The sequence below is a fragment of the Pipra filicauda genome, unplaced genomic scaffold (genome assembly GCF_003945595.2).
Source record: "Pipra filicauda isolate LSUMZ 115617 unplaced genomic scaffold, ASM394559v2 scaffold62_size3274119_pilon, whole genome shotgun sequence".
Lineage (NCBI taxonomy): Eukaryota > Metazoa > Chordata > Aves > Passeriformes > Pipridae > Pipra > Pipra filicauda.
This window is the reverse complement of record NW_024104787.1, coordinates 2,323,572-2,348,796: the sequence shown is the minus strand read 5'-3', so window position 1 is coordinate 2,348,796 and position 25,225 is coordinate 2,323,572. Positions and strand designations below refer to the sequence as shown.

At 39.8% G+C, this 25,225-nt stretch overlaps 1 protein-coding gene across 19 annotated transcripts in view; it reads left to right on the top strand.

Annotated features, from left to right (window-relative positions):
* The window catches only part of ARPP21 (cAMP regulated phosphoprotein 21), a 138,901-nt gene that overhangs the window by 59,647 nt on the left and 54,029 nt on the right, over positions 1–25,225 (top strand). For 9 of the 19 annotated variants that reach the window (XM_027729113.2, XM_039388272.1, XM_039388279.1 and 6 more), the window contains exons 10-14: positions 2,741–2,849; positions 4,645–4,746; positions 11,081–11,118; positions 13,131–13,190; positions 15,767–15,999. In XM_027729113.2, the coding sequence (XP_027584914.2) occupies positions 2,741–2,849; positions 4,645–4,746; positions 11,081–11,118; positions 13,131–13,190; positions 15,767–15,999 (542 nt within the window). The remainder of the gene's footprint in view (positions 1–2,740; positions 2,850–4,644; positions 4,747–11,080; positions 11,119–13,130; positions 13,191–15,766; positions 16,000–25,225) is intronic. The other 10 variants (XM_039388282.1, XM_039388275.1, XM_039388281.1 and 7 more) reach the window with 8 other exon arrangements.

Genomic DNA, 25,225 nt, shown 5'->3' with positions numbered 1-25,225 from the left:
TTACTCAAAATTGCATATTAAATTCTTCATTTTTAAGCAGATTGACCTGCAAATTCATAAACTAATGTAACAGATTTCCCTGGAATAACCACAAGGTCTCTGCTTCCTTACAGAAAATGCATAACACTGTTACAGTGAACTGTAAAGCTGGGAATGTCGAGCTTGCACTGACTTCCTCTTCCATCAGGGGAGCAGACCCAAACCTTTGCGGAGATATCTTTAAAATAGTCTACATTTCTTTTGACTAATGATTTTTAGTGTTTGAGGGAGGCCTGCAGGTTGGCGTGCCTGAAGAAATTTGTTGCTGTGGTACCCTATTTCTCACTTGACAGCCTTTCCTCTGCCTTTGCATCCTTATTAACTGAGCTGGTCATGCTCTTTGCAGCCTCACTGGTAACAGTGACCCAGAGCTGCAGTGACAGCTGGGAGGAGAGGACCTTCTCATGGTGCTGATAATACCCCGGTGTTTCGTAGTGCTCTGCACATTTGCAGAGTCTCTCTGCCCAAGCAAATTTCTTTTCACAACCGAAGACTAATCACCTACTGGGCTTGGAGATTAATTTTATTAACAGGCACGTAATGAATCATTAACTTTGACTTGTGGCTTGATCTCACGCTACTCCTATTCTCTTATGGCAAGTGGAAACATTTTATAATTAGCAAATGAAGTGAAAATGGGATTTAATAATGAATTATGAAGTATGAAAATCATGTTGTTGTTTAAATAAGTTAATAGTTGGAGGAGGCGTTTTTTTCAAATTGTTTTTTCAAGCTTTTTTCTCTCTAGTTTTTGATTAATTTTTTCTCAGCATTTTAAAATCTCATTTGTTTATTATACTTGGTATATAGATTATTAGTTGCTCAGCAGATAATTTGCACCTCTAAATTTTACATTGACAGTACAATTGCAAAAATTTTGTTTGTGCTTTAGGATGTAAAACCAGAAAATAACAATCCTCAGATAGTTCTGTCAAAGCAGAATATTTGAGTGAATGAATCTTCATTTCTGGCTGTGCAGGCATAGTGCTCATTAATGGGAGCAAAGGGAGAGCAACCCACCTAGCAATCCATTAATGGGGCTTTTTAGCCTTTCTGTTTATAAGGAAACATAATGAATGGCCCATTAGGTTAGAAAATTATGCAGAGAGCCATGGTCCTCTGGCTTTTCCCAAAAGAAGGCTAGTAGGGCATCCAGAGAGTCTGCTGACTTGGGCCCTATATGTTAGTCCTAGCAGCTACGGATGGTGGACAGAGGTTTATTGAATTGTCAAACTATGTGGAAACGGGGACCGTATGTTTTGTCATTTTGTCACAAAAATGCAAATTGTGAGCAGAAGTGGGAATCCTCTAAATTAATAGAGAAAAAGAGGCGGGATAGCTGGTGTCTGTTAATATTGAATTTCTTACAGTTTATTACAAATGTTTTCTGCACATCTGACAATGATTTGATACGGACTGCAATTATGGCATGAATATGTGCTCTATTTTAATTTGAAATCCATAATGCTGTAACAACAAAGTAGTGGCTGATTTACACATTTGGTTTAATTTTCTGTAGTGAAATAAGATGAGGCTGAGGTTTTTGTTTTAAAGTTTGTAGAGGACTTCTATTTACAAAATCATTGACTTCCTTAAATTCTACCTTTTGATTTCTTTCCCACTGCTCCGTTAATGCCAGTGAAAGCTTGTTGTCCTGTTTGTGTAGGTCTCTAGACATGAGCTCTTCCTACCAGTACTGATGTTGGCAGCTCTTTCAGCATGTTGCATAAGGCTTGTGTTCCTTGATAGATGTATTATTATTTTTAAAAGAGTTTGTGCATTAGCAGCCCCTCAGTTGGGTGATAGCAGTGTATGAATCTTAGCTCAGTACGTGAGGCCATTGGTCACCCTATCAACGTTGGTTGAACAGAAAACATTACAGGTTTGGCTCTGGGAGTGGTGCAGGCCAGAATGTTATTTATTGACAGCTACGAGGCATTGGCAGTGACCAGCTCAGTTGCAAAAGTTGCTTCTTAAAATTCTCTTTCTGCACAGGGTGAGGGGATATATGATTCTGTTTTTTGTACAAGGTGAGAACATGGAACAGCATCATACCACCTTACAAACCTGAAAATGTTGAGCTTTTAACCAGTGGGGCTTGGCTTTTAAAATAAATGAAAAAATGTCTGTATGAATTTAAATCAGTGAACTGATTGATACTCTTATGATTGTTCTGGAGAATTTTTCTCACATAATGCTGATGAGGTAAAATTTAGTTTAAGCAAAACATCACATGTCCCTCCCTTTACTGATTTTGCTTATTAGGAGTGAGGAAACTCTTGAGTGTTTTGTTTTTTAAAATTTCTACCATTTTTTTCCTTACTTATAAAGATGGACAGGCTTCACTAAGTGGCAGTGTTGCCGGAGGTCCAAACTACTGAAGGAAGCAAATTAACATTCAGTATGGTAATTTGTTTTCCCTGTCCTTCAGTCACAGTGAGGAGAGTCTAAATATTTCAGTGACTGAGACTTTGGATTCCCATTCCTTGCTACACAACAACAACAAAAGCTATTTATAGCAATAACAGTTAGCAGCGATACAGCAGCCTCAGACAGCTATGGGCAGCATCTCATCATGACTGCAAATGTTAACTGCTTTTGCACTGAATGCCTCTGTGAAAACAAAGAGCACTGAGAAATAAAGATCAAAGCAAAACCAAAAGAAAGATTTTTTTATTGCTATGTTTTACTTTGCTGGCAGACCAGAGCAAAGGTTTTCTGAACATTTAAAAGATGAAAAAGGTGAAGAATCCCAGAAGCGATTTATCTTGAAGCGAGATAACTCTAGTATTGATAAAGAAGACAATCAGGTTGGTTCTCGGTTCGAGAGTTGCTGAAATTTGTTCTGTTTTTGAAGGTGGGCTGACTGATGTTATTGTTGTTCTTTTGTTGTTGCTCTCCTCCTCCCCTGCCCTCTCCCTGCCTCCTTTGGCATACGTACCACCATGGGTGGCATCAAGCCCCAGCGTGGCCGCTTCAGCCGCTTCAGTGTGGGGTTGCATGGGTGGTTTGCTTGGCGCAGGACTTGCTGCATGCCACGGGAGGGGGAATGCCGGTGGCTCTGGGCTGCGTGGAAGGCTGTGTGAGTCGCATTTCTCAATGTCTTGCCTAACTATGGCAGTTGTTACACTCCCTATAGCTCCCTCCTTCCATTGTACCCACTCAGAGTTGGATTTCAGTATGGACCAATGATAAACTGATGTAGCCCATAAAAGAGGAGAGGGAAAACAAACAAACAAAGAAACAAAAAGTCCCAAATAAACATGTGATGGTGAGGCTAGGTTGATTTTTTTTTTAAACCTTCCTAAATTATGTTTTGATCAAAAATAAATCAGGTTCATCTTTTACTTCCCTTACTCCTCCAGTGCCTTCACCACCTTTTACTGTCTATGTAACTTACTTGCTTGTGCATGTACTGTGGCAGACGTTTCCCCTCTGTGTTGCCTGTGCCATAACACTACCTTACCTTAGGTGAGCCTGATGAATAAGGGAGTGCCAGGGAAATGTGTGTGTTTGTGCTGCCTTTAAAAGCGGGTGTTGTGCTGTTTCAATCCAGTGCAAGCTGTGTATGTGGAATATATTAACAAAAAAATAATCTGAAAGGGTTCTGACATGATTTGCTTTTATGAGAAAATTATCACAGGTAAGAAGACAGCATATGCTTTCTTTGCTTAGGTTATATTTGTGGAGGGAACTACCAGTGAGTCTCTTGTTGCCACTTTGCTTCATGTTTTCAGTAATAAAGGACTGATTTTTCCCTTCCTTTTTTCCTTTTTGCACCTTCTTTTTCCTTGACTTCAGTTTACATAGCAGCCTTGCCAGCTGTGCTGCATCCAAGCTGGTTTTGAAAACAAACCCCAAGCAATTTCAGGGTGTGGTGAACATGGGGATCAGCCAAAGAAAAGCAGCATGACCGATCTGACCAAGTTATGGTGTGCAGGGGGAGAAGGAGCAGTACTCGAAACCCAATTGCCAATGAAGCATTTCCTGGCAGGGGGTCAATTTCTCTTCTTCCTACCATGGCACAGCCATTGCCCTCACTGTGGTTTACCAGGAGGCACAAATGGCCCTTCTTTACCCAGCAAAACTGAAGTAGAGGATTCCTTACAGTGTGGAAATGGTTGAAACTGTCATCCTGAATATCTGGGACTTCTCCTTGTACACACAGACTTTGTGGGTTTCTTCTAGGGTTTGCAGTTTAGCTCTTGCAGCCTAGTTACCCTCTTTTCTTCCTTGATTTTGTAGGTGGCACGCCACTTCTTGCCCTCCTGCTCCTCACAGCTGGTAGGAGAATCCAGAAATGTTAGCAGCTGAGAACAATGGCACTTAGACTTGGGGTGCGAACACTCGATTTTAGGATGGCAGGTCCCCAAAAGCTGTGCAGAAAGCCTCATTTTGGCCACCTGCTCTACAAATCCATATGCAGTATCTAACTGGAAATCCTCAAGTGCCCAGTCTGTCAGGGTGCTTCGTGCAGGAGTGACAGCTATCATTTTTGTGCTTCATTTGTTTAAGTGAACATTTATTATTCTCAGATGACAGTTACTTAATGGCAGTTTTTAACAGCTCAACTTATATAATCCTCCTGGTTTTCTTTCTGCTCAGCAAAACAGAATTCTTCCATTTAGAGATGACAGACGAAGTAAATCAATTGAAGAGAGAGAAGAGGAGTATCAGAGAGTGAGGGAGAGAATATTTGCACAAGATGTGAGTAGTTGTTTTAATTGCCTCTTTAGTGCCATACCTTCGCCCGGTAGTCAGAAAGTCTTGCCCCCCTCCTACAACAACACTGCAGTTGGGCTTGCCTTGTGGAGCTGAAGGTGACAGGGAAAGCAGATTAGTGCAGAGGGCCCAAGAGGAATTTAAAAGGTGTGGAGATTGGCTTCAGGAGAATGAGGTGATGAGAGTTGCAGGGAGAAGGGTAGAGGAGGTATCAGGCCCAGCATGTTGTCTGGGGAGTGCTTATCCTGTTTCTTTGAATGTTCATTTTGTCTAGGTTTACTTCTTGTTTCCTTCTCTTTTGCTAACCAAGGAACAGTGATTTAAATGGACACTCCCAATAATTTCAAATAGCTGCGTTATTTTATATTTCATTTGAAATAAAGTGTCCTTTCACAAAGTCTCCTTATGGTTTTTGTTTCTTCAGACCAGTGCTGTAGGCCAAGACACTGAGAACAAAGAAAAGGCAGAGTTTAAGCATGAAGTTGCACTGGTTTTTTGAAATGACTGATTAAAGAACTGTATTTCTGCCATCAGAAAATTGGTCATGCTGTTGATGATTATATTCTGAAAGGAATAAAATGAAACAGACGTCGTCTTAATTCTTGCCCTTACAAAAAAATCAGAACTTGCAAAGCTAGGTAGTTTTCTAGAGGAAAACATTTAAATGTGAAACATCTGTGAGCAATACCTGATGTTCCTGAAAAAAGAAGAAAATCAAAATTTGCTATAATACTGTAATTTTTTTATCTCAGTTCTGCCACTTAGAAATATGGGAATAAACCCAATTAAAACTGTTTTTGAAAATCATATTTGGCAGTGTCCTTTTAAATTAAAACTGCTCATATGTTGCAGGGCTAATAGTATTTATTATTTGGATTTGGAATTGCACACATCCATGTTATTTTTCTTTAGCAGAATACGCTGTATATTTTTAAGGTTTGTGTTGTGTCACTTGTGTTAAGTAATTTTGCTTTTTAGTAAATAGCTAGCTACATCTGTTTTTAGCTTCACTTCTTATTTCTTGACCGAGACAATTCCAGTGAAAGCAGAGGCCCATCAGTTTATGTTTTGCTTTCAGCATGTGGATCTGTCAAAGTCTATACATGGTATAGACTTACCAAGTTATTAAAAAGCTACAAAAGCTTCTTTGCAACCTGTTTCTTATATGAAATTTTGGGAGTTTGACATATTGAAAAGGAACTTGTGCAAAACCAAAAAATCTTTGTGTTTTGAAGCAGAATTCAGATGAAACAAAATGTTAAAAAAATATGGACAGACATTGCCAAAATAGTGCTGTTTCTATCACAAGCAGCATCTAGAAATACCAGGTCAAGAAACAGAGGTGTCTGGAAAAGTGTTGTGAAACGGCTCCACAATATATCGCTGCTGTTGTCTTTAGATATTTGAGTTTTAAAAACAGGCAAGCAGTGAGCATTTTAATTGCCCACAGCAGTAGATTGTTGTGGTCCATTGGGTTAGCGTCTTCGAGTGGCAGGACCTAAGTAACGGTGTGGTTTGTGGCAGGCATTTTAAATGGATTGGGAGTGAGCATTTTTAAAGATGAGCAATGTTAGATATCTCTCCCTCTCTCTCTCATATCCACTCATTTGCTCTCTCTCTCTGCAATTGCAGGTGTTAGTGAGCATCATAGTGCAGTTAATTTCAGCAAGCTGTACAATTAATATTATCAGGAATATATTTCTTAGCTAAGCTTTTTTGAGTGGTGCACTCCTTACAGATACAAGGTGTTTTTAGGATGATGCCTTACGGATACAAGGTGTTTTAGGATGATGTCAGTGGTTGTGGTGGTGGACAACGTTTTTTTCCCCAATTTTAGTAAAGAGAGAAATGGCTTCCTATTATAGATAGTCATTTACTGCATATATGACTTTGAAGTTTTAATGCCCTCTGCAATCGTTAATTAATCCAGTTCTCCCCAGGTTTATGTGAGGTAGATAGCTAAACCTTGTCACCCTGTAAATCACAGACATAGAAAGAGAGTCAGGAAAGGATTAATCAAGTGATATTTTTATTGCCTCTATACTGTTTTCGCTGCTGTAGTCAAGCCTTTATCAGTGCCTTGCTTATGAACCTTAGCAAATGGATTATAGGTACTTCACTTTTAATTGGAATATGCACAAAGAGAGCTTGCATGAAGTCTCCAAAGAGCAGCCATGAAGGTCTAGATTACTGCCATAACTTGTTGCATTGGACACCCCCTCTCTAAACATGTTTGAGGTACCCAAAACTCTTTAGATAACATGTCAGCCCAAGAGTCAGGACTTTGAACAAAATTTAGGAGGAAAAGGCAGTCTGGTTACAGGGGCAAAAAATTCTATGCATGTTTCAAATGCTGTAAAAAATGTCTTAACCTGGATCCCACATACCAACAAAGCTGACTTGTCCTTCCTTTGATCTTGCAGTACTCTCATGCACCAGCTCTCTTCATTTCCAAGTGGGAAGGTTTTAGCAAAATAAATATGTTCATGAGTAATGCCATCATTGTGATAGTCCTTATGATGATTAGTCTGATATTAGTCAGTTTAAATTATACTTTCTGGCAAGTTTTCCATCTACCCTGTTGGCTATCATAAATTTTGACAAGGAGAGCTGGAGGTTTTAATGAATCCTGTCATAGCAAGGAGTCATAGCAAGTGGCAGGGATTGAGAAGCACGTTAATGTGATACCTTAATAAAAGGATAGGTGAAGAAATAAATAGTTAATAAATCGTTCCAGCTTACTGAAATAAGAAATATAAAGTACACCTCAAATTTTTCAGGCTGCTAAGAGTAAGACAGAGCTGCCTGAACTCTGTTATGCTCAAAGCTATTTTCAAGGTTACTTTTTAACTGCAAAACCTACAACTTTTTAAAACATGTTTTTATTGGAAACTTAGTTTTACAACAATTTATGAACTTTACAGCTAAGTGCACTGGAGCAGAGGACCTGGAGTATCTGGGTCCTGCAGAGAGATTTCTTGTCTGAACTGCTTTAGTTGCCTTTAGGAAGTTGTAAAGTAATTGTCCAAGAAAGACAAAGAACAACTTAAAGGAGTAAAAAAATTATGTCATGGTATTTCCATGTGTGTAGATTTAACAGAGAATCTCAAATGAGGGCATGAATGATACACGATGTTTGGCTTTTAAGCCTGCAGAAAATTGATTGTAAAGACTAGCAATCAAATTACATGGGGGAAATTTCATTCTTCAAGGTTAACGCAGTGTATAACCTCATGAGCCAGAATCATGCTAGGAACACTCAGTGTTCATAAATGTATTCTCTGGGAATCATTGTGTATTCACTGAAAAATGTAGATGTTTTCTTACTTACACAAATGGTAGAATTGCCCATGGTACACATGGAATTTATTAAAGGAAATACACCATGCTTTTTATTTTTTGTTGTTAATTGTAATGGCTATTTTTGACTAAGGAGTGTATTCTAAAGAACCAGATCCTTTAGGTAAAGTAAGTCATGATTCCTCTACTTAAGAAAACAGTAAGAATCTTTATCACAGAAAAAACCAAAAGAAATACTTGAAGAGGTGGCTTCAGCCTGCCCTATCCTTGTAGTGTGAAAAGATTAGGATGAAGAAGGCATAAAATTAATAAAAACAAATCAAAGGCACAGCTGGTTTTGGCTACCATAAACCTGTAGGTACTAAAACTCCTGTACTGCTGTACAGAGCCTTTGTTTATGGCTGCAGATCAAGTACTAAGTATTAGTTGGAAGCCTGAGATTTATCACATCTTGTTAACTGACAAGAAAATTATTACCTGATGGTATCCACTGCAGGATATTGCTTCATGTTAATAGTTATCTATGTTGGCTAATGTAATTAAAAACATGAACAGCAACACCCCGTATACCTAATGCACTGGCAGAGCTGATGCACATTTTTCAGTTGAGACTTTAAAGGGTTCTTGGAAATTGGAAAAGTGAAATACTTACTTCATAAATGACAATTAGTCATACAGAGCACCCTAATGGAAATCTTGCATGCAGAGGTCTCCAAGGAGGCTAATTTGTAGGTAATCTTACATAACTTTTTTCTTTTGTAGGTTTGTTGTCAGTGTGTTTGATGGGTATACAAAAGCCAAGTGTTTTAAGGATTTTTTTTTTTTACAACAGCTATGCTGTGTATTTCAGCTTTCCTGGTGCTTTAAATTGAGCATTATTGATGCTATAGATCTGGAAAGTGAGTCCTGACCTTGTAGTAACTCAATTGCTATCCAGATCTGCTTAGCCATCTGATTTTTAGCAGTAAGAATAATGTAACAAAAAAGTGCCTGTCTTCTCTGCTTCTCAGCCTCACACCTGTATACTGAAAAATAGTTTCCGGGGACTGTGTAGCCCTTTGCCAGCCTCGTCAGCCAGGAAGACAAATGGAGTTATGGACTCTGTCTTTAAGTCTACAATGCAGTTGATAGCAGTTCCCATCAAGACACTGAAAAGGAAGCAGAGCTTTCCATTTGCTTGATAAAATATAAATCCCAAATATTTATTCTGATTTACACTGCAGTCTCTTTAAAAACTTCAAAAAAATTAAATTAATCTAGACAGGCACATGCCCCTTTGCTTTTGTAACTTTGTGAGTACACAGACCAGTACTCTAAGCAAAGGTTTTTCTGTGAGAGTAGTTGTAATGCTGCTTTGGAATCTGTCTGCAGTGAAGTCAATGCACAGAAGCCCATCATGGCACCTCAAGATGAAGACATGTCCCTGCAGTTGGTGTTGTACAAGCCCATGGGTGATTTCACTATGCTTTTGTGGGTAGTTAGACTACGCTGAAATCTGCACAACCACATTCGTTAATGAAACCTGTTGAGTAAGGTACATAAAACAAGAGAAGAGGCAATGTCGTAGTTGTACGAAGGATCCCAGTGATTTTAGATGAAACAGTTTTTGTCTTCTCTCAGCCTGGGGTGAAACTTTAGGTCTACTGTAGCTGGTGGATTTTGGTCCCTGGCGATGGAGAACTTGCTCCTGGTGCCCTGAGGCTTTGTGCTAAGGAGAGATGCACTTGCCACTGATGCAGCCGAGAGCCTTGCAAGTTTAGCAGGAGTGCAGGGTGAAAGCTTGCCTGGGAAGCCCACGGAGCTGTCAGATGTTCTCTAATGTGGATTCTGGGTGGGTGAATTACAGCTTTAATGAGAAATTGCATTGCCGTCTCAGGGATGAATTCCTTGCTTTTGTAAATTGGCTGTGGTGCCAATGGAAAACTTTGTCCAGGCGTCTGCTGGAGCACTAAGAATGAGCAGGGTGTTGCTTCTAGTGTTGGCCAGCACTCTTTTGAGTAGGTCATTTAGCTCACCCTTGTCAAAACAAACATCCAAAATCTGTGCATATCCCATCCCATTAAAATTTGACACAGCTAATGATGGCATTTCATTATTCTTTGAGCTGAATCCCATTGTTACAGAAGTAATGGGCATGATCTCTGATGCCCTCCTCCTTTTCCCTGCCTTTTGTTTAAATTCAGTGCAAGCACTGACTATTCTTTCTTCTGTACCTCACCGAGATATAATCCAGTGATAGCTATGAGGCATTTTGTGTAGTGAACATGAAATAGGAGGGAAATGAAAAAATCAAAGAGGGAGAATTATTCATGGAAAATTGAGTACAGCGTCATTTCTCTGCATAAAAATTAAGTAATGCTAAAAGAATTATACACTTGCCCAAAGGATTTACTTATTCTGAGCCCTTCACCTTTTTTGGAATTTAAGTCTTCCAGCAGGGAACCTTTTTGTGATAGACTGTGATTGGTGTTAATATTATTATTAAGAAGGTTATTATCATTTTATATCTCAGTGTTCCCTCTCCAACTGTAAAATGCGAAATCACACACTATTTCTAAGAACTGCAGTAGCTTCTCTCCCTTTGAGGAACTTTGTCAATTCTGCATGTTTTCCTTCTATTTGTCCTTTCTATCTGCAGCTCCGTGCTATTCTGCAGTCTTACTTTGATGTGGTAGGGCAGACCAGTGGAACCTTATATTATGCAGGAAAAATGAGTTTTCCCTTCAGCTTGCCAGTATTTTGCACATACTGCCTTCTTCAAATCCCACAACTGAGAAGTTTCAGTTTGTTTCCAAACTGAGACCCCTCTTTGGCAATGTGTTGTAATGCATGGAATTTATTTTACTGGCCTGACATTATTCTTGACCTTTTCTCCCCTCTTGTCTTCTGCAAATGCAAATGATGCATGAATTGAAATCCCCTTAAGCCTGAGCAGAGGAGGTAATTCTAAAATCAAGAAGAAATTGGAACAGCAGAGCATATCTAGAACGTCTGATACAATGCCTTTTTTATTTTTCAGTCAGTTTGCTCCCAGGAAACCCTTTTTGTGGAAAACAGGTAAAATAGCTTGTGTGTGTGTGTGTGTTAAATATAGCTGTTTCTCTTATTATTTTATCTATCTATAGTTCTATAGTCGTTTATCCTAATGTGAAGAATGTTGAGCAAATTTTTAATCCATATTATCTGAAGTGGTTTTATGCTTTAAGAGGGAGTAAAAGAGATTGCCTTGCAATATGATATCTGAGCAGATAAGGCGTTACTATTGCTGCTTTCCTGAGGCTTTGCATTTCAGTTGAAAAAGCAGATTGTGGGAAAGAAGGGGAGCCCACCTAAGCTTTCATTTCAAATGACTATTCTGTCTCTGGGGTGCCTTTAGAATTTAACTTATTGATCTTTAAAAAGCACTCTAGCAGTGGCTGGATGATGGCATTTATGAAACATCGGACTTGTGTTTCTGTTGTTTAACCTGCTCTCCTGTGGGGCTGAGCAGCAATGCTGACATTACTTGTTGCTTTTGAAGGCTCTCATGTTCCCCAAGCAGAATCTGCTTTACTGCTGCAGTGTGGTAATGAGACGGTGATATCTGAACCCACTGTTACTTAGCATTACTGTGTGATAGTTCTTGTGAATGTTATTTTTATTATGTTAAATCCACTTAAAGGGAAGAATAAACTGTTTTTAAGAATCTATGAAGTGTTGACTCCATAACAGCCATAAGTTGCTTAACTGTGTTAAAAATCTTAAAAACTGTGCTGCCATAAGGATTTTAACCAAAACTGGGAATTTCACTGGTGAGTGTTTGGGCAGTGCTGGCCTGAGTCTGTCCTGTGAAGGTTTTAGAGCTCTTTACCACTCCCTTGAAGAAGGGGAGGCTATCTGTCATAGTATTTTGTTCTCTGTCCATCCTTACACCGGTCAGATGTTCCCATAAAAATTGACTCCACAGTAATGGTACAAACCAGCTTTTCCGATGGACAGTTCTGTAAGTGGAATGAGGGAGGGCTCTCAGGAGATCATAGGCACTGTCATCTAACCACCTTATATTCTGAGAGCCAAGGATATTTTCTCAGCTGATTCTTCTGTGTTGTGACTATGGAGATATGTTTTATGAAAAAAAATAAAAATTGCAACAGAGGAACCCAAAAAGCAAAAAAACAGATGCTACCATAAACCTATTTTTCCCCTCTCAGGAAAGATTTGGACAACAAACATGTTGTTCACATTTCCAGGTCAGCATGAAAAGCCCTCAGAGGCTGTGCTGGTGAGGGTAGGGTGGGTACCTATATGGGATAAACCATGAACTCCATAGCCAGGCCTCCCCTGTGTAGGAGAATGTGGCCAGTTTTGGTATTTACACGTGGTTTGCTGTGCTCAAACCATGAGCTGACTGACCTGCTTTCTTGGTGTGAGAATGCATACCCAAGTGGAGACCAGTAAAAGGCCAAGTTGCAAATTGTACTGCCTGAACTGTTGCTGTCCTGAGGGAGGCTTCAGCTGTGTTCCTCAGAACACTACTTTTTCTTGCTTCATGCCCTACAGCCTTTGATCAGGTGAAGCACTTGAACCTGTACTTGGCTCTGCACACATGAGCAATCCTGTTGATTTGCTGTGTTGAAAGTTAGGTATGGGTTTTTTAAGTGCTTTGCCTTTCTTTTTTGTCAGAGAACCCGAGCATTTCTCTGAGCTGCAGAGACTTCCAAGCGACTTAGCAAGTGCTTAAAATCACATATGCAGTATTTTGCTGGCTTGCATTTTTATGTTCTTATTAAGTGATATTTTTATGAATTTTCCTTTGGATGTGGATATATGGTTCCTTGGCTTCTGAGAATTACCTTGCTTGCTAACAGGAAATGCTAAATGGCCTTCAGCCTCCCTGGCTGATGTTTCTTACGTTCAGTTGACTGTGCTCAGTTATGGGCGAGGGAGGAGGGGGAAATTTTAGCCTTGTTTTTTTAAACTGAATCTAGCACAAGTTGGAAGATGTTTCTAGAAATCTAATATATGTTTTTCAGATCAGATAAATTTGAATTACCATGTTTGTTAGCATAATCTTTTTTTTCATTTTTCAGTAGGCTGTTGGAAGACAGTAGCATATGCAATGATACCCATAAGAAAAGACAACTGTTTAGGTTTGTATAAATTTATTTAATATTCATTTCCCAGTAACTTTCACTTGTGATTCTATCTGTGTCCTTGCCAAGGGAAACCTTGACAGGTCTGGATATGTCATTTTTCTGGTTGGAAAGGAACATGGAGAATGCGTTCTATCTCACTCATCCCAGGCTCTCTGAATGCAAAGGTAACAAGAGGTCCCTTTCCTTTGGTTTTATGGATCACTGTCTCAGGAACCATAGGAGATTTCCAGGTGCCCAGCTGCTCAGACTGCCGCAATTTGGAAGTGACTGTAACTGGTAGAATCTCATTTTTGCTGGAGTGTGTACAACAGGCACATTTCATAGACTAGTGCCCAGACTGACCTTTTTTCCTTTTATTGGTTTATTAAAAGCTGAAATAATAGTACATTGAGGTGAAACTGATTGAAGTTCCATTAGCCAAAGCAGCTATATTTTGAAACTTTTTCTCTGTAAACTTTGTCTTCCCAGCTCAAATTCCTTCTGCCCAGAGAACATTCAGATGTATCCTATATCCCAAATAGCATCCCAAGCCAAAGGATATCAATAAGGGTCAGTCCCTATTTTCATGGAGGACATTTTTACCACTTGACACACTGGATCAGTAGAAGACCCAGTCTGGTTGTGGCAATGTTCTTCTGTGGATCTTAGGAAGATTGTCTTCCCCCATCATGAGCTCTCACAGATTCAGTTCAGATCAACCAGAGTTGAGCATGCCAAGTTGCTTTAGACGTCAGTCAGCTGCCACAAGTCTTAAACAGAGCAGGCAGAGGGAATGTATGCTTTCAGAAGCATGTCCTTCATCCATTAAGGGACAGGGAGAGCTTGAGAAATAGGGTGATCACTAGATGTCTTTATGCATTGGGGTTTTCATATGTAGGAGTGACAGCTTGTGTCACTTCAAACCTATATTTATATTTATTTATAATACATAAATTTTCACTATGAGAAGAAAAGGAATATTTGATGTACAGTTGCTAACCCTGCATGTTATCACAGCAGCCACAGAGGAGATGGAGAGATTGGACCAAATAAGGAACAGTGCTGGAGCATCTGCTTCTGCATCCCATGACCACAGGCAGCAGGCAGAAAAACATTTCTTCTTTCTTTGGGTTAGGCTTGATGATCTGAGAGTCGGGGAGCAGGCATGCAGGAGTAAGGAGACATCTACACAGAGACACTCTTAATGAGTAATATCTGTTTGGGTTTGGGAAACTAAAAGAAATTTTGTGTAACCAAAAACCACAGAATACAAAAGCATTCCGTTTCTCTTCCTCTTTTCCACTAGAATATAAATATAAGAGACTTGTTAATTTCTGAACACAAGAGTACAAAAGAGTCTTTAAATAATATACTTTGGTATTTTTCTTTCCAATTAAATCTTAGGATGATTTATTTTCAAAATATTTTTTGGTTTTTTTGTGTTGTTGCTTCTGTGCTGTTTCTCTTCATGACTTCCCACAGTCTGGATCTAGCAAAGGTCAACACATTTATACTGCTGATCACATCTGTGAGAGGTTTGGTTCACAGGCAAGGAGTGCAACAGCCTGATTCTACCTTTGACACGCTGTTCCTTCATGTCCCAAGTGACACAACCCAGCAGGTTCTCCAAATAAAAAGCAGGAGCTGTGTTCACAGGGACAAAGGGGACAAAAAAAAAAATAGATACCGTCCCATTGTTTTTGATTTGTAGAAAGAGCTTTGAGCCTGTAAGTTATCATACTGTAAAATAAGACAGAGGGGTGGAAAATGTCTTCTAAAAGACTTCCAAAGACAGTGTTACGAGCATCACTTGAGATAACAGTCATGGTGCACTAAGCTGTTATAGCATTCTGGTTTTGTCATTTTAGCAGTACAGTGTAAAAGCTCACCATAAATAAGCCAAATTCTCCTCCAAATTCTGGTCACAGTTTAGTGTGTTGTTACTCACATTACACTGGGTGCTCTGCAACTGTTCGAGGATAGACAGCCTCTGCCCAGAGATTCTCACAACTGTATGCAGAGGGGAAATAAACCAACTCATGCATCTCTAGGTGGAGCATTAGCAGTGAAGAGTTCGGGGTCACATTGAGAGGACACATGTTTAGGGAAGCTTTGGATGACTTCACAAAACTGATAATGACTGGGAGCAAGGTGCAGTAAAAATAAGGAGGATGGGTATGAAGACAAAGGTAGAGGGCAGGTGAAGTTGGTGAGAAAAACATCACAGGAGATGCACAGAAAAGTGAGAAGTAGTGAGGGCTTTACTGAGGGAAGAGAACCCTCAACAGACAACAGAAATGCTACATCAGTGCTGCCTGATAGTGCTGTGTCAGCCACATCTGGTGAAGTGCTCTCAGGGAATGTGCAGAAGGGGAACGGTGGTAAGTGCTGTGCATATAAAAAAGGTATAGCGGTGTTTACATGCTGAAGACAGATGAGTATGGGGGCCAAATCCCCTGTTTCAAACATGATTTCATAAATGCAGAGTATTTCCTTTTTCTTTATTTAGGTCGCTGCAGGGTACCCAACGATAAACTCTGCTGTGACGTGGTTTTATTTGTGTATAAGTCTTTGTTTCCTGATGTCTGTAGGGGTAATAGAGACAGCATCGGGAAGACATCTGGCAGTCGACAGAGCAGTACAGAGAATGAATTAAAGTGGACAGACCACCAGAGGCCATGGAGCAGCACAGACTCGGACAGCTCAAATCGAAATTTGAAGCCAGCCATAACAAAGACAGCCAGCTTTGGTGGGATAACCGTCCTGACAAGAGGAGATAGCTCATCAAGTAACAGAAGTACCGGCAAACTGTCTAAAACAGGTAGCTAGTACTGTATTGGGTTCACAGTGCTTCCTGTTATGTGATAATAAATGGCTGTACTGGTACTTGTCTGAGTACAGTATATCACAGAATGGTTTGGGTTGGAAGGGACCTTCAGAGAGCATGTAGTCTCACCCCTATGGTTGAAGTAGGTGGTGAAATACATAAACAGCTGTATTTCCTGTACGTGGGAGATGTGTGTGTCCATCTATAGATGCTAGTATCTGGGTACCTGGTAATGACTTTTTAGGAACCAAGAAAAAAGCATGGTGCCCGAGGTTTGCAAATCATAGGAGAGGTAGGCTTTTCTTGGAGTACAATATGTGCACACCCTATTGGAACACCATCTGCACTTGTAGCAAGAAAAGGTGGCAGTCCTTTCAGAGAAAACACAGATTTTAACTTTTTATTAATCTTAATATTTTTAAGTTGTGAATAGTTAAATGTCATATATTTGATGAGAAGTCCAAGAATATTTCGTTGTCCTTGCTAAAATGCAGACCATGTGTATCTTGGAGAACAGCCTTACCTTGCTGCTGGCAGATGGGGCTATGGTGGAAGCAGGCAGAAGTGGTGGATTCACAGAGGTCCCACAATCTCTCCATTTCTTTGTTTAGTTCCCATTAAATGAAAGCACCATTTAAGCAGACTATGAACCGGTGGGAATTCTGCATTTATTTGCATTAACTTTACGAGTACATTAACATATGAGTGAGTCACAGGGTCTGGATCTAAGTAATTTCAAGCTACGCCATTAAGCTACTCATTATACTTTAGTGTAAAAGTGCATAATAAATAATGAGCCTATCAGATGATTCCATCAGATTGGTTCATTTGATACATATAGTACAGGACAAGTGGTAATCAATACTTAGCACTTAGTGCTCTTTCAGCTTGAGAGTGTTTTATGGACAGTACTTAATACACCCAGTTTATCAAACCTGAGTTGGTCAGATTTCACTCTGTGGTCCTACTGGCCACACTATTTCTGATACAAGCCAGGATACCATTGGCCTTCTTAGCCACCTGGACACACTGCTGGCTCATATCCAGCCAACTGTTGACCAACACCCTCAGGTCCTTTTCCACCAGGCAGCTTTCTGGCCACTCTTTCCCAAGCCTGTAGTACTCCCTGGGATTGTTGTGACCCAAGTGCAGGACCTGGCTCTTGGTCTCATTCAACCTCATAAAATTAGCCTCGGCCCAGTGATCCAGCCTGTCCAGGTTCCTCTGCAGAGCCTTTCTACCCTCTAGCACGTCAACACTCTCTCCCATCTTGGTGTCATCTGCAAACTTCTTGAGAGTGCACTTGATCCCCTTGTCCAGATCATGGATAAAGATATTAAAAGGACTGGCCACAATACTGAGCCCTGGGGAACAGCACTTGTGACCAGCTGCCAACTGGATGCAACTCCATTCTCCCCTACTCTGGACCTGGCCATCAACCAGGGTGAAAAGTGCAACCATCCAGGCCATGAGCAGCCAGTTTTTTCCCGGAGGGTGCTATGGCATTAAAGGCTTTAGTAAAGTCCAGGTATATAACACCCATAGCCTTTCCCTCATCCACTAAGTGGGTCACCTTGTCATTGAAGGAGAATAAGTTGGTCAAGAAGAACTTGCCTTTCATAAACCCATATTGGTTGGACCTGATCCCCTGGTTGTCCTGTACATGCTGCATAATGGCATCGAAGATGATCTGCTCCATAGGTTTTCTCACACCAAGGTCAGACTGACAGGCCTTTAGTTCCCCAGATCCTCCTTCAAGCCTTTCTTGTAGATGGGCATCACATTTGCTAACTTCCACTCAACTGAGATGTCTCCAGTGAGTCAGGACTGCTGATAAAGCATGAAAAGTGGCTCAGTGAGCACTTCCACCCACTCCCTCAGAACCTTTGGGTGGATCTCATCTGACCTCATAGACTTGTGTGTGTCTGAGTGATGTAGCAGATCACTATTTCCCCTTGGATTATGGGGGCTTCGTTCTGCTCCCTGTCCCTGTCCTCCAGCTCTGGGGACCAGATACCCAGAAAACAGCTGCTCTGGATATTGAAGGCTGAGGCAAAGAAGGCATTAAGTACCTCAGCCTTTTCCTCAGCCTTTGTCACTTTGTTTCTCCCCAGATCCCATAAAGGATGGAGATTCTCTTTAGCCTTCCTTTTTTTGCTAGTGTGTTTTCAAAAACATTCTTTATTGTCTTTTACAGTAGTACCCAGATTAAATTCTAGTTGAGCTTTTGCCTTTCTGATTTTCTGCCTTCATAATCTCACATTATCCTTGTAGTCCTCCTGATTAGACTTCCCCTTGTTCAAAGGTCATAACTCTTTTTTTCCTGAGTTCCAACCAAAGCTTTCCGTTGAGCCAAGCTGGCTGTCTTCCATGCTGGCTTGTTGTTTGGCACATGGTTACAACCTGCTCCTGTGCCTTTAAGATTTTCTTCTTGCAGAATGTCCAGCTCTCCTGGACCCCTTTGCCCCTCAGGACTGCCTTCCAGGGAACTCTGTCAATCAGTTTCATAAACAGGCCAAAATGTCCCTCTGTAAGTCCAAGATCGTTGTTCTCTCCCCCCACCACTACCCCCTTACTTCTCTGAGAGTTGAAAACTTTTGGTAGTCACTGTGCCCAAGATGGGCTCCAACAAGGCAGCAGATGATCCCAAGAAGTGAGTCTGATCAGCATATTGGGCCTTCTGTTCCCTTCAGAAGGGAGTCTAGTATGACCATGACCCATCCTTTTTAATTTATGGAAGCGTATTGGATGCAGAGCATAGTCTGAATTAACCTCCATCCAGAGGAACTGCCATCCTTGCTATTGTTTGATTCCACTTGCAGAGCCTCACATCTGTTATCCCAGGGCACCTGGGACAGGGGGGTAATGACAGAGGAGACCTGCCTGCTGCGCTGGGCAGGAGCTTGTCACCATTGCCCCCTGTTCCTTCAGTCATTGTGTTCAGCCGAGCAGATGGAGGACAGAATCCTTCATATCATGCATTGTCTCCCTATGGGAACTGCCCCAGGGAAGACAGTGTGCAATTCCAGTGTGTATGTAGTTTTGAAACTACATTCTTGTGTATTTTTTGTTTGAATATAGACTGAATAGACTATACCGTGGGGCTTGAAGTATGCAGCAGACCACGGTTTTACCTCCACATTTCTTTGACACCCGTGAATCTTTCCATTGCACTAGAATTGAATTTAATGTGCACTGAATTAGGGAGGAGGCAGAGGTCCCTGCTATACTTTTTTTGTATCATTCACCTTCAGTAGAGTGCAGGTAAATGTATTTCTCTGCGGCATTGTGTTGCAGAGGTGAAGAGCATTTAAAATGATGTCAGGGAAATCCAGTTTGAAGGAGACCTCTAATTACAAGAATAATATTTTTAAGTAGCCATTTTAATGTTAAGCATAATAAAGGATGCACTTAGGAAATGTATTAAAGGAGAGACTTCTGAAGCATGCCAATACTTGTAAATGCATCTGCACTCTGTATGCACCAAACCCCAAATTGCTTTCAAATGAAAGCTCTTATAATACATTTTTAAAACATCAGTGATATTAAAATTTCATGTTCTCTTGTAAGTGCTTTGACTTTTTGTAAGGAAGGTGTTTAAATTGGAAAGCTAGTTCAGGCACAGGAAGAGTAAAAAAGAAACAAAAAGAGGTGGGGAAGAAGAGGAAGACTGCATGCCAAAACAAATGTATATCTTCAAAGCCAGGACACAAAGTCAAACAGTCAATCAGCCTGAGAAAAGTCATAGGAAATAATATCCAAATCACTATTTCTGTCCTTCTTTCTGATATGCTATTGAATGGCATTAAAGCAGAAAAAAATGACTGTTCCAAAAATAATAGGGAAATGTGTCTTGATACAGTGTTTTCACTTCACCAAAAAAATGCTGAGTGCATTCATACAGTAGCTGTCAACGCCTCTATGTGCTATTTGCATTTGTTTTCTAAGGTGCAATAGGTACCAAGTGACACTTCATTGTGCATGTTTTTGCATTATATCTTCTGTGCTCTAACCATAGGTAGCCCTGGTTTTCTGTAGCTCAGTGGACATTTAAATGTTGATCCTGTTTTTATTTTGAGTTTTTTTTTTGTTGTCTTTACTACAGTGGTTGAAATGGAATTTCAGAGCTGTTGCTACAAACATTACACACACCGCTCTGGTAGCACCTGATAGGCACCAATTCTGTCTCAGTTCTTCTCTACAGAAAATACTAGTCTGTTCTCTGAAGGGGTTTATGATTCACAGTAATAAATTTAAAACATTTCTGTCTTGCATATAGTAGATATGAAAGTGGTATGAAGTCATTAGTTGGTCAAAATGTTCTTCATTGTCTAAATTATAGAAATTATTTGTGGCCTCTTTAAATGTGAAAATTATTCTGTATATGTGATAGTCATACAGAAGCATTGTTAAACACTCTTCTTGAGCATAGAGTATTAAAAGTTTCAGAATTTTCAAAGAAGGCTCACAATTGCCTTTGAGAGTGTATACAGTGATGCAATATTAGTATTGAAGTCTTTCTGGATCACTTTTAATATTGTCATCAAAATTAAATGTTCTGCCCTTAACCTTAACTTCTGATAAATCAGTAATTAATGATACATAGTAAGCAAGCAGGAACTGAAGCACAGGAAGATGTTAGCTTCCCCCTAGGCAAGAGATCACAGAACATGCTGTTCTCTGCAGTAGAGTCCAGCAGTGTCAATTAGTCTTAGACTTTAATTGCATTCAGCTGCACAGGAATTGGAGCTTAGTATAGGAATTATGTTACTTCGTTTTTGCAAACTTCACAAAAGGGGCTGTTTGAAACCCATTACATGGTTATCTTAATGGTTCTGATGGTTGTTTTCATGCACCTGTTGATTGTTTAGAGAACCTTGTTCTACTGAAAAGCACAGATTGTATTTTGCAAATAAAATTTTCTTCTCTGTTATTCTGAAGCGTAGTAGATATGCAGAGATGTGTTAAACTATAGTTCAATATTGAGTGGGGAGTTAATAACTTAACAAATTTCAATCAAGTTGTATTCCTACTGCTTAAGACATCGTACAAAATGTTGGTTGGTTTAGATTTCCAGGAATGTAGTGGACTTTCCAGGGTTGACTAAGCATATAAGGTGGTAAGTGAAATAGTTGTCCATGCAGGGGGACAAAGATGTACCTATTCAGTCTGTAACACCAACGAAGTGAAAATATAACACATTAACTACCATGTTACTGTCACTGACACATTGCCACAGGTTTTAACATAGATTATTGTGAGGGAAGACAAGATGTGCTTCAAAGAAATGTTCTCTGTGTATCTATGTAGTTATTTAAATAACTGTTAAATAGGAGATGTAACTGTTGCACCTTTAGCTTCCTTTGATGTGTTTTCCATTCAGTGGAATGCACATCTGTTGGAGTGTATTTTTTTCCCCCTCATTTACAAAAAGCTGGCTTGGGATATTAGCCGTGTTGATACAGGTCTGTAGGGATCATTAACTTCCTTGGCGGGGCTCCAAGTAATTGGAGACACAGTCTAATCTCTCCTGTTAGGTGTACATTGCTACTCCTGTTGGGGAAAGACAATTATATGTAGGCATTTCAATACAGTAACCTTCCTGGGTTTGGTTTGTCTGGGTTTTTTTTGGTCATTTGGGGTTTTTGGGAGTTTTTTGTTTGTTTGGGTGGTTGGGTTTTTTTATATAAAGTGTCCTGTGTAATATATTTTTTCTCTCAGTTTTGGAACCAGATTTCTGCTTTTTTATTATCAGGCACTAGCCTGATGGATCTGGTAAGTCCAACAGAAACTGTCAGAATACTGATGTATGTGTCAGACTTACTGATGATAAGTCACGAGCCAACTGCTTCCAGTCATAATCTTCCCACCAACTGATTGTGCTGAAACATCAGTTTTATTTTTAGAAGTGCAGCTTGCAGAGAAATAATCATGTTCACATGAGTATGTACCATTATCATAAAAAAAACCCCAACAACCAAGTATGTGGGTGTACAGAGAAACACAAGTGAATTACAGAAATAGCAAATAAATATTTCTAATCCAAGTAACTATATCCAAGACAAAAATACTTCCAGCACTCTACTGTTCCTGAAAAAATTAACTGTCTGGACTAAGTAGTGCATAGATCTTGAGAGTCTAGTTGATAGGAAAGGAAAAAATTGCCTTGGACTTGGAAGGTGGGATGAGCAGAGATTTTCAAAGTGATCAGATACTGAATGCTGACTGAAATAAAATAGAGCAACACATGTTGCATCACTCACTAGTGCTTAGAATACTGGTACTGCATTGGTACTGCCATGCTCTCTCCCTCTGTAAACCCTCTTTTACAACTCTTTGAACTGCTGTATCTCTCAGAATACTTAAAAAATGTATTAATCGAAAGTGATGAGAATGTGAAGGTTATTATTATGTCAATTGTGAAGCAGCAAGAAAATTATAGAATAATCTAGAAGTATGCATCATTACATACTGAAAAAAAAGAGGTTGTATTGTGTAATGGGGACAAAAATCTCATTTAGACCAAGTTCCTTTCAAAAATCTTTAGCAAGACATCTCTTAATGTGAGTCTGAGTAAAGTCAGATAGTTCAATTTTTTTCCCTTTTCTACAGTACTGAATTCATTATGTGGTGACTTCTTAGTCCAGATTTAGACAGCATGAAAACAGCTAATCAGAGCTACAAAGACATGATTAAGTGGTGTTAATTTCCAGACATTAGTGTTGGAATTTACATTTACTTGTGTTGATAGATCTAGACTTAAGATGATAGGAAATAAGTTATGGTGATGGAAAAAAATAAAGTAGATCATTCTTGTACAGGATAAATGGGGGCAAAATTGATAAAGCAGTGATTTCTGGGATTTTTTTTTTTTTTTTGCAAAGAGTCAGAAAATTCTTGATATGGTTTGTGACTTATTTTTTTTCAAAATCACTGAGTTGATCTACTGACATGGGAGAGTAGATCTCAGTTCTTTTATGGTAGACATTTCAAAGCTATCAGCTTGACCAGTATGAGATGATAGCTTCAGAGGATTTTCCACTGTTTCTGCGTATCATTTGATGAGTACATCTGAATTCATTGCAGTCCTCTGGCTTTTATCATTCAGAAGCTGGTATAGATCAATCCGTGATTCTGGCATATAAATAGCTGAAAGGGGTGGAAAAAAACCCAGTTGAATATCAGAGCTGCAGTCTTCTTTTATACTAACAGCCTTTCTTTTGAATAGCACAAAAAGTGGGGAGAGTGAACTCGGGCTTGATTCTACTTACACGCTTAGAAATAATGGGAGTTTTATGAAATCTCATCACCACTACCATCTCCAGGTAGCTTTCTAACCTATTTATTTCAAAAAGTGAAGGAAAAGAGGAGAAAGTAAAGCAAGAACTCAAAGAACCAACATGAAGTGCATGTAGAAAGGCTAGGGAAATACAGGGAAGAACTTGGTAACTTATGTAGGAGGAAAATTAAATTCCAGCCGTTGCTTTTACAATTTCAAGGACGACACCAAATACCCAAATACTACTTGCAGCTTGATGAGGATGGCCTCCAGAAATAACTCTGCAATTTGTAGAAACACTGAAATCTGAAATTATCCAATAAATAAAACTATACCTACAGGAATAACATTTCTAAATTTCCAATCTCAGTCTACGAGGAGGGGAAAAATGTAGCAACTAATACAACTTTGAAGTGTATTTATAGAAATTAAAAATTTCTTCTGAAATCTCTGTAACTTTCTTGGTTATGTACTGGAGAAGCAGATTTAGGGTCCTGCTGATGGCAGTACAAGAGTTCACAGAGGGGACGGATTGTATCTGTAGTAGCTTCTGTATGAATACAAAGTTTGAAGAAGATGGATAAAAAATGTGTCTTACACAGCAACCTACAGAAATCTGTGAAAAGACCCTCTGTTAAGTAACAGAATGCTAGTATGATTTCTTCAGGAGAAACCTGCTTTGCTCTAATTTCTATAATATGAGGAAATAAATGAATTTCAATAGGGATTTGACTGAAAATTAATTTGAGGCTCTAAGCAGTCTACTGCAGGGACCACCTACAGTATCCCATATCTGAAAGGATGTAATTTGGCCTCGAAGAAGTTTGCTAAAACTGAAGTCTGAGTTCTGTCTTTGCTTTTAGTATATACCTGCAGGTGGGCACTGTGAAGGTTAGATGAATAGACAGTGCACAGAAGTAAAATGAAAGAAGTTGCAATTAAAACATACTTTGCATTCATAACATCCTGCTTTCAGGAAGCCAATCACCTGAGCCCTATGCTCTCAGAGATACTTGTCTTTTTTATGTGAAGCAAATTGAAATCTAATCAAGTAGTATCTCAGAAGTTTGGAAATTATATTTGGGTTTTAAAATACTATATCTCCATTCTTCCAGGCACAAATGTGGTTTAGCACATTTGATTTTACAGAATCACAGAATATGCCCAGTTGGAAAGGACTCACAAGGATCATTGAGTCCAACTCCTGGCCCTGCACAGGACCATCCCCAGGAGTCACACCAGGTGCCTGAGAGTATCGTACAAATGCTTCTTGAACTCTCTCAGGTTTGATGCTGTGACCACTGCCCTGGGCAGCCTCTTCCAGTGCCCAACCACCCTCTGGGTGAAGAACCTTCTTCTAATATCCAACGTAAACCTCCCCTCACACAACTTCAGGCCATTACCTTGGGTCCTGTCCCTGGTCACCACGGAGAAGAGATCAGTGCCTGCCCCTCCTCTTCCCCTCATGAGGAAGTTGTAGACTGCAGATGTCTCCCCTCAGTCTCCTCTTCTCCAGGCTGAACAGACCAAGTGACCTCAGCTGCTCGTCATACGGCTTCCCCTCAGGGCCCTTCACCATCTTCGTTGCCCTCCTTTGGATGCTCTCTAATAGTTCAATTTTAATAGGTTAGGTGCTGACAAATCAAAGTGGCAAAAATCTTAGGTGGCATCTTAGGCAGCTTTAAATTAATATGTGTGTTGCCCAGCTACCTTGTTATTTGACTGATAACACAGTTGCTGTTGTTTTTCTTACAGAAAATGTTTAGAGTTTTTTGTGTTATGATTTTAGGGTTTTTTTAATTTATTTATGAACTCCATGCTTAGTCTTTACACCTTATGAACTGATACTTTGGCATTATAAATACGTGCTGAGCATTTTGTGTTGTCTTTGGTAAGTCTATTTACTGGCTGGGAGGAAGCAGGTTTTGTGGGAGGAAAGCGGTT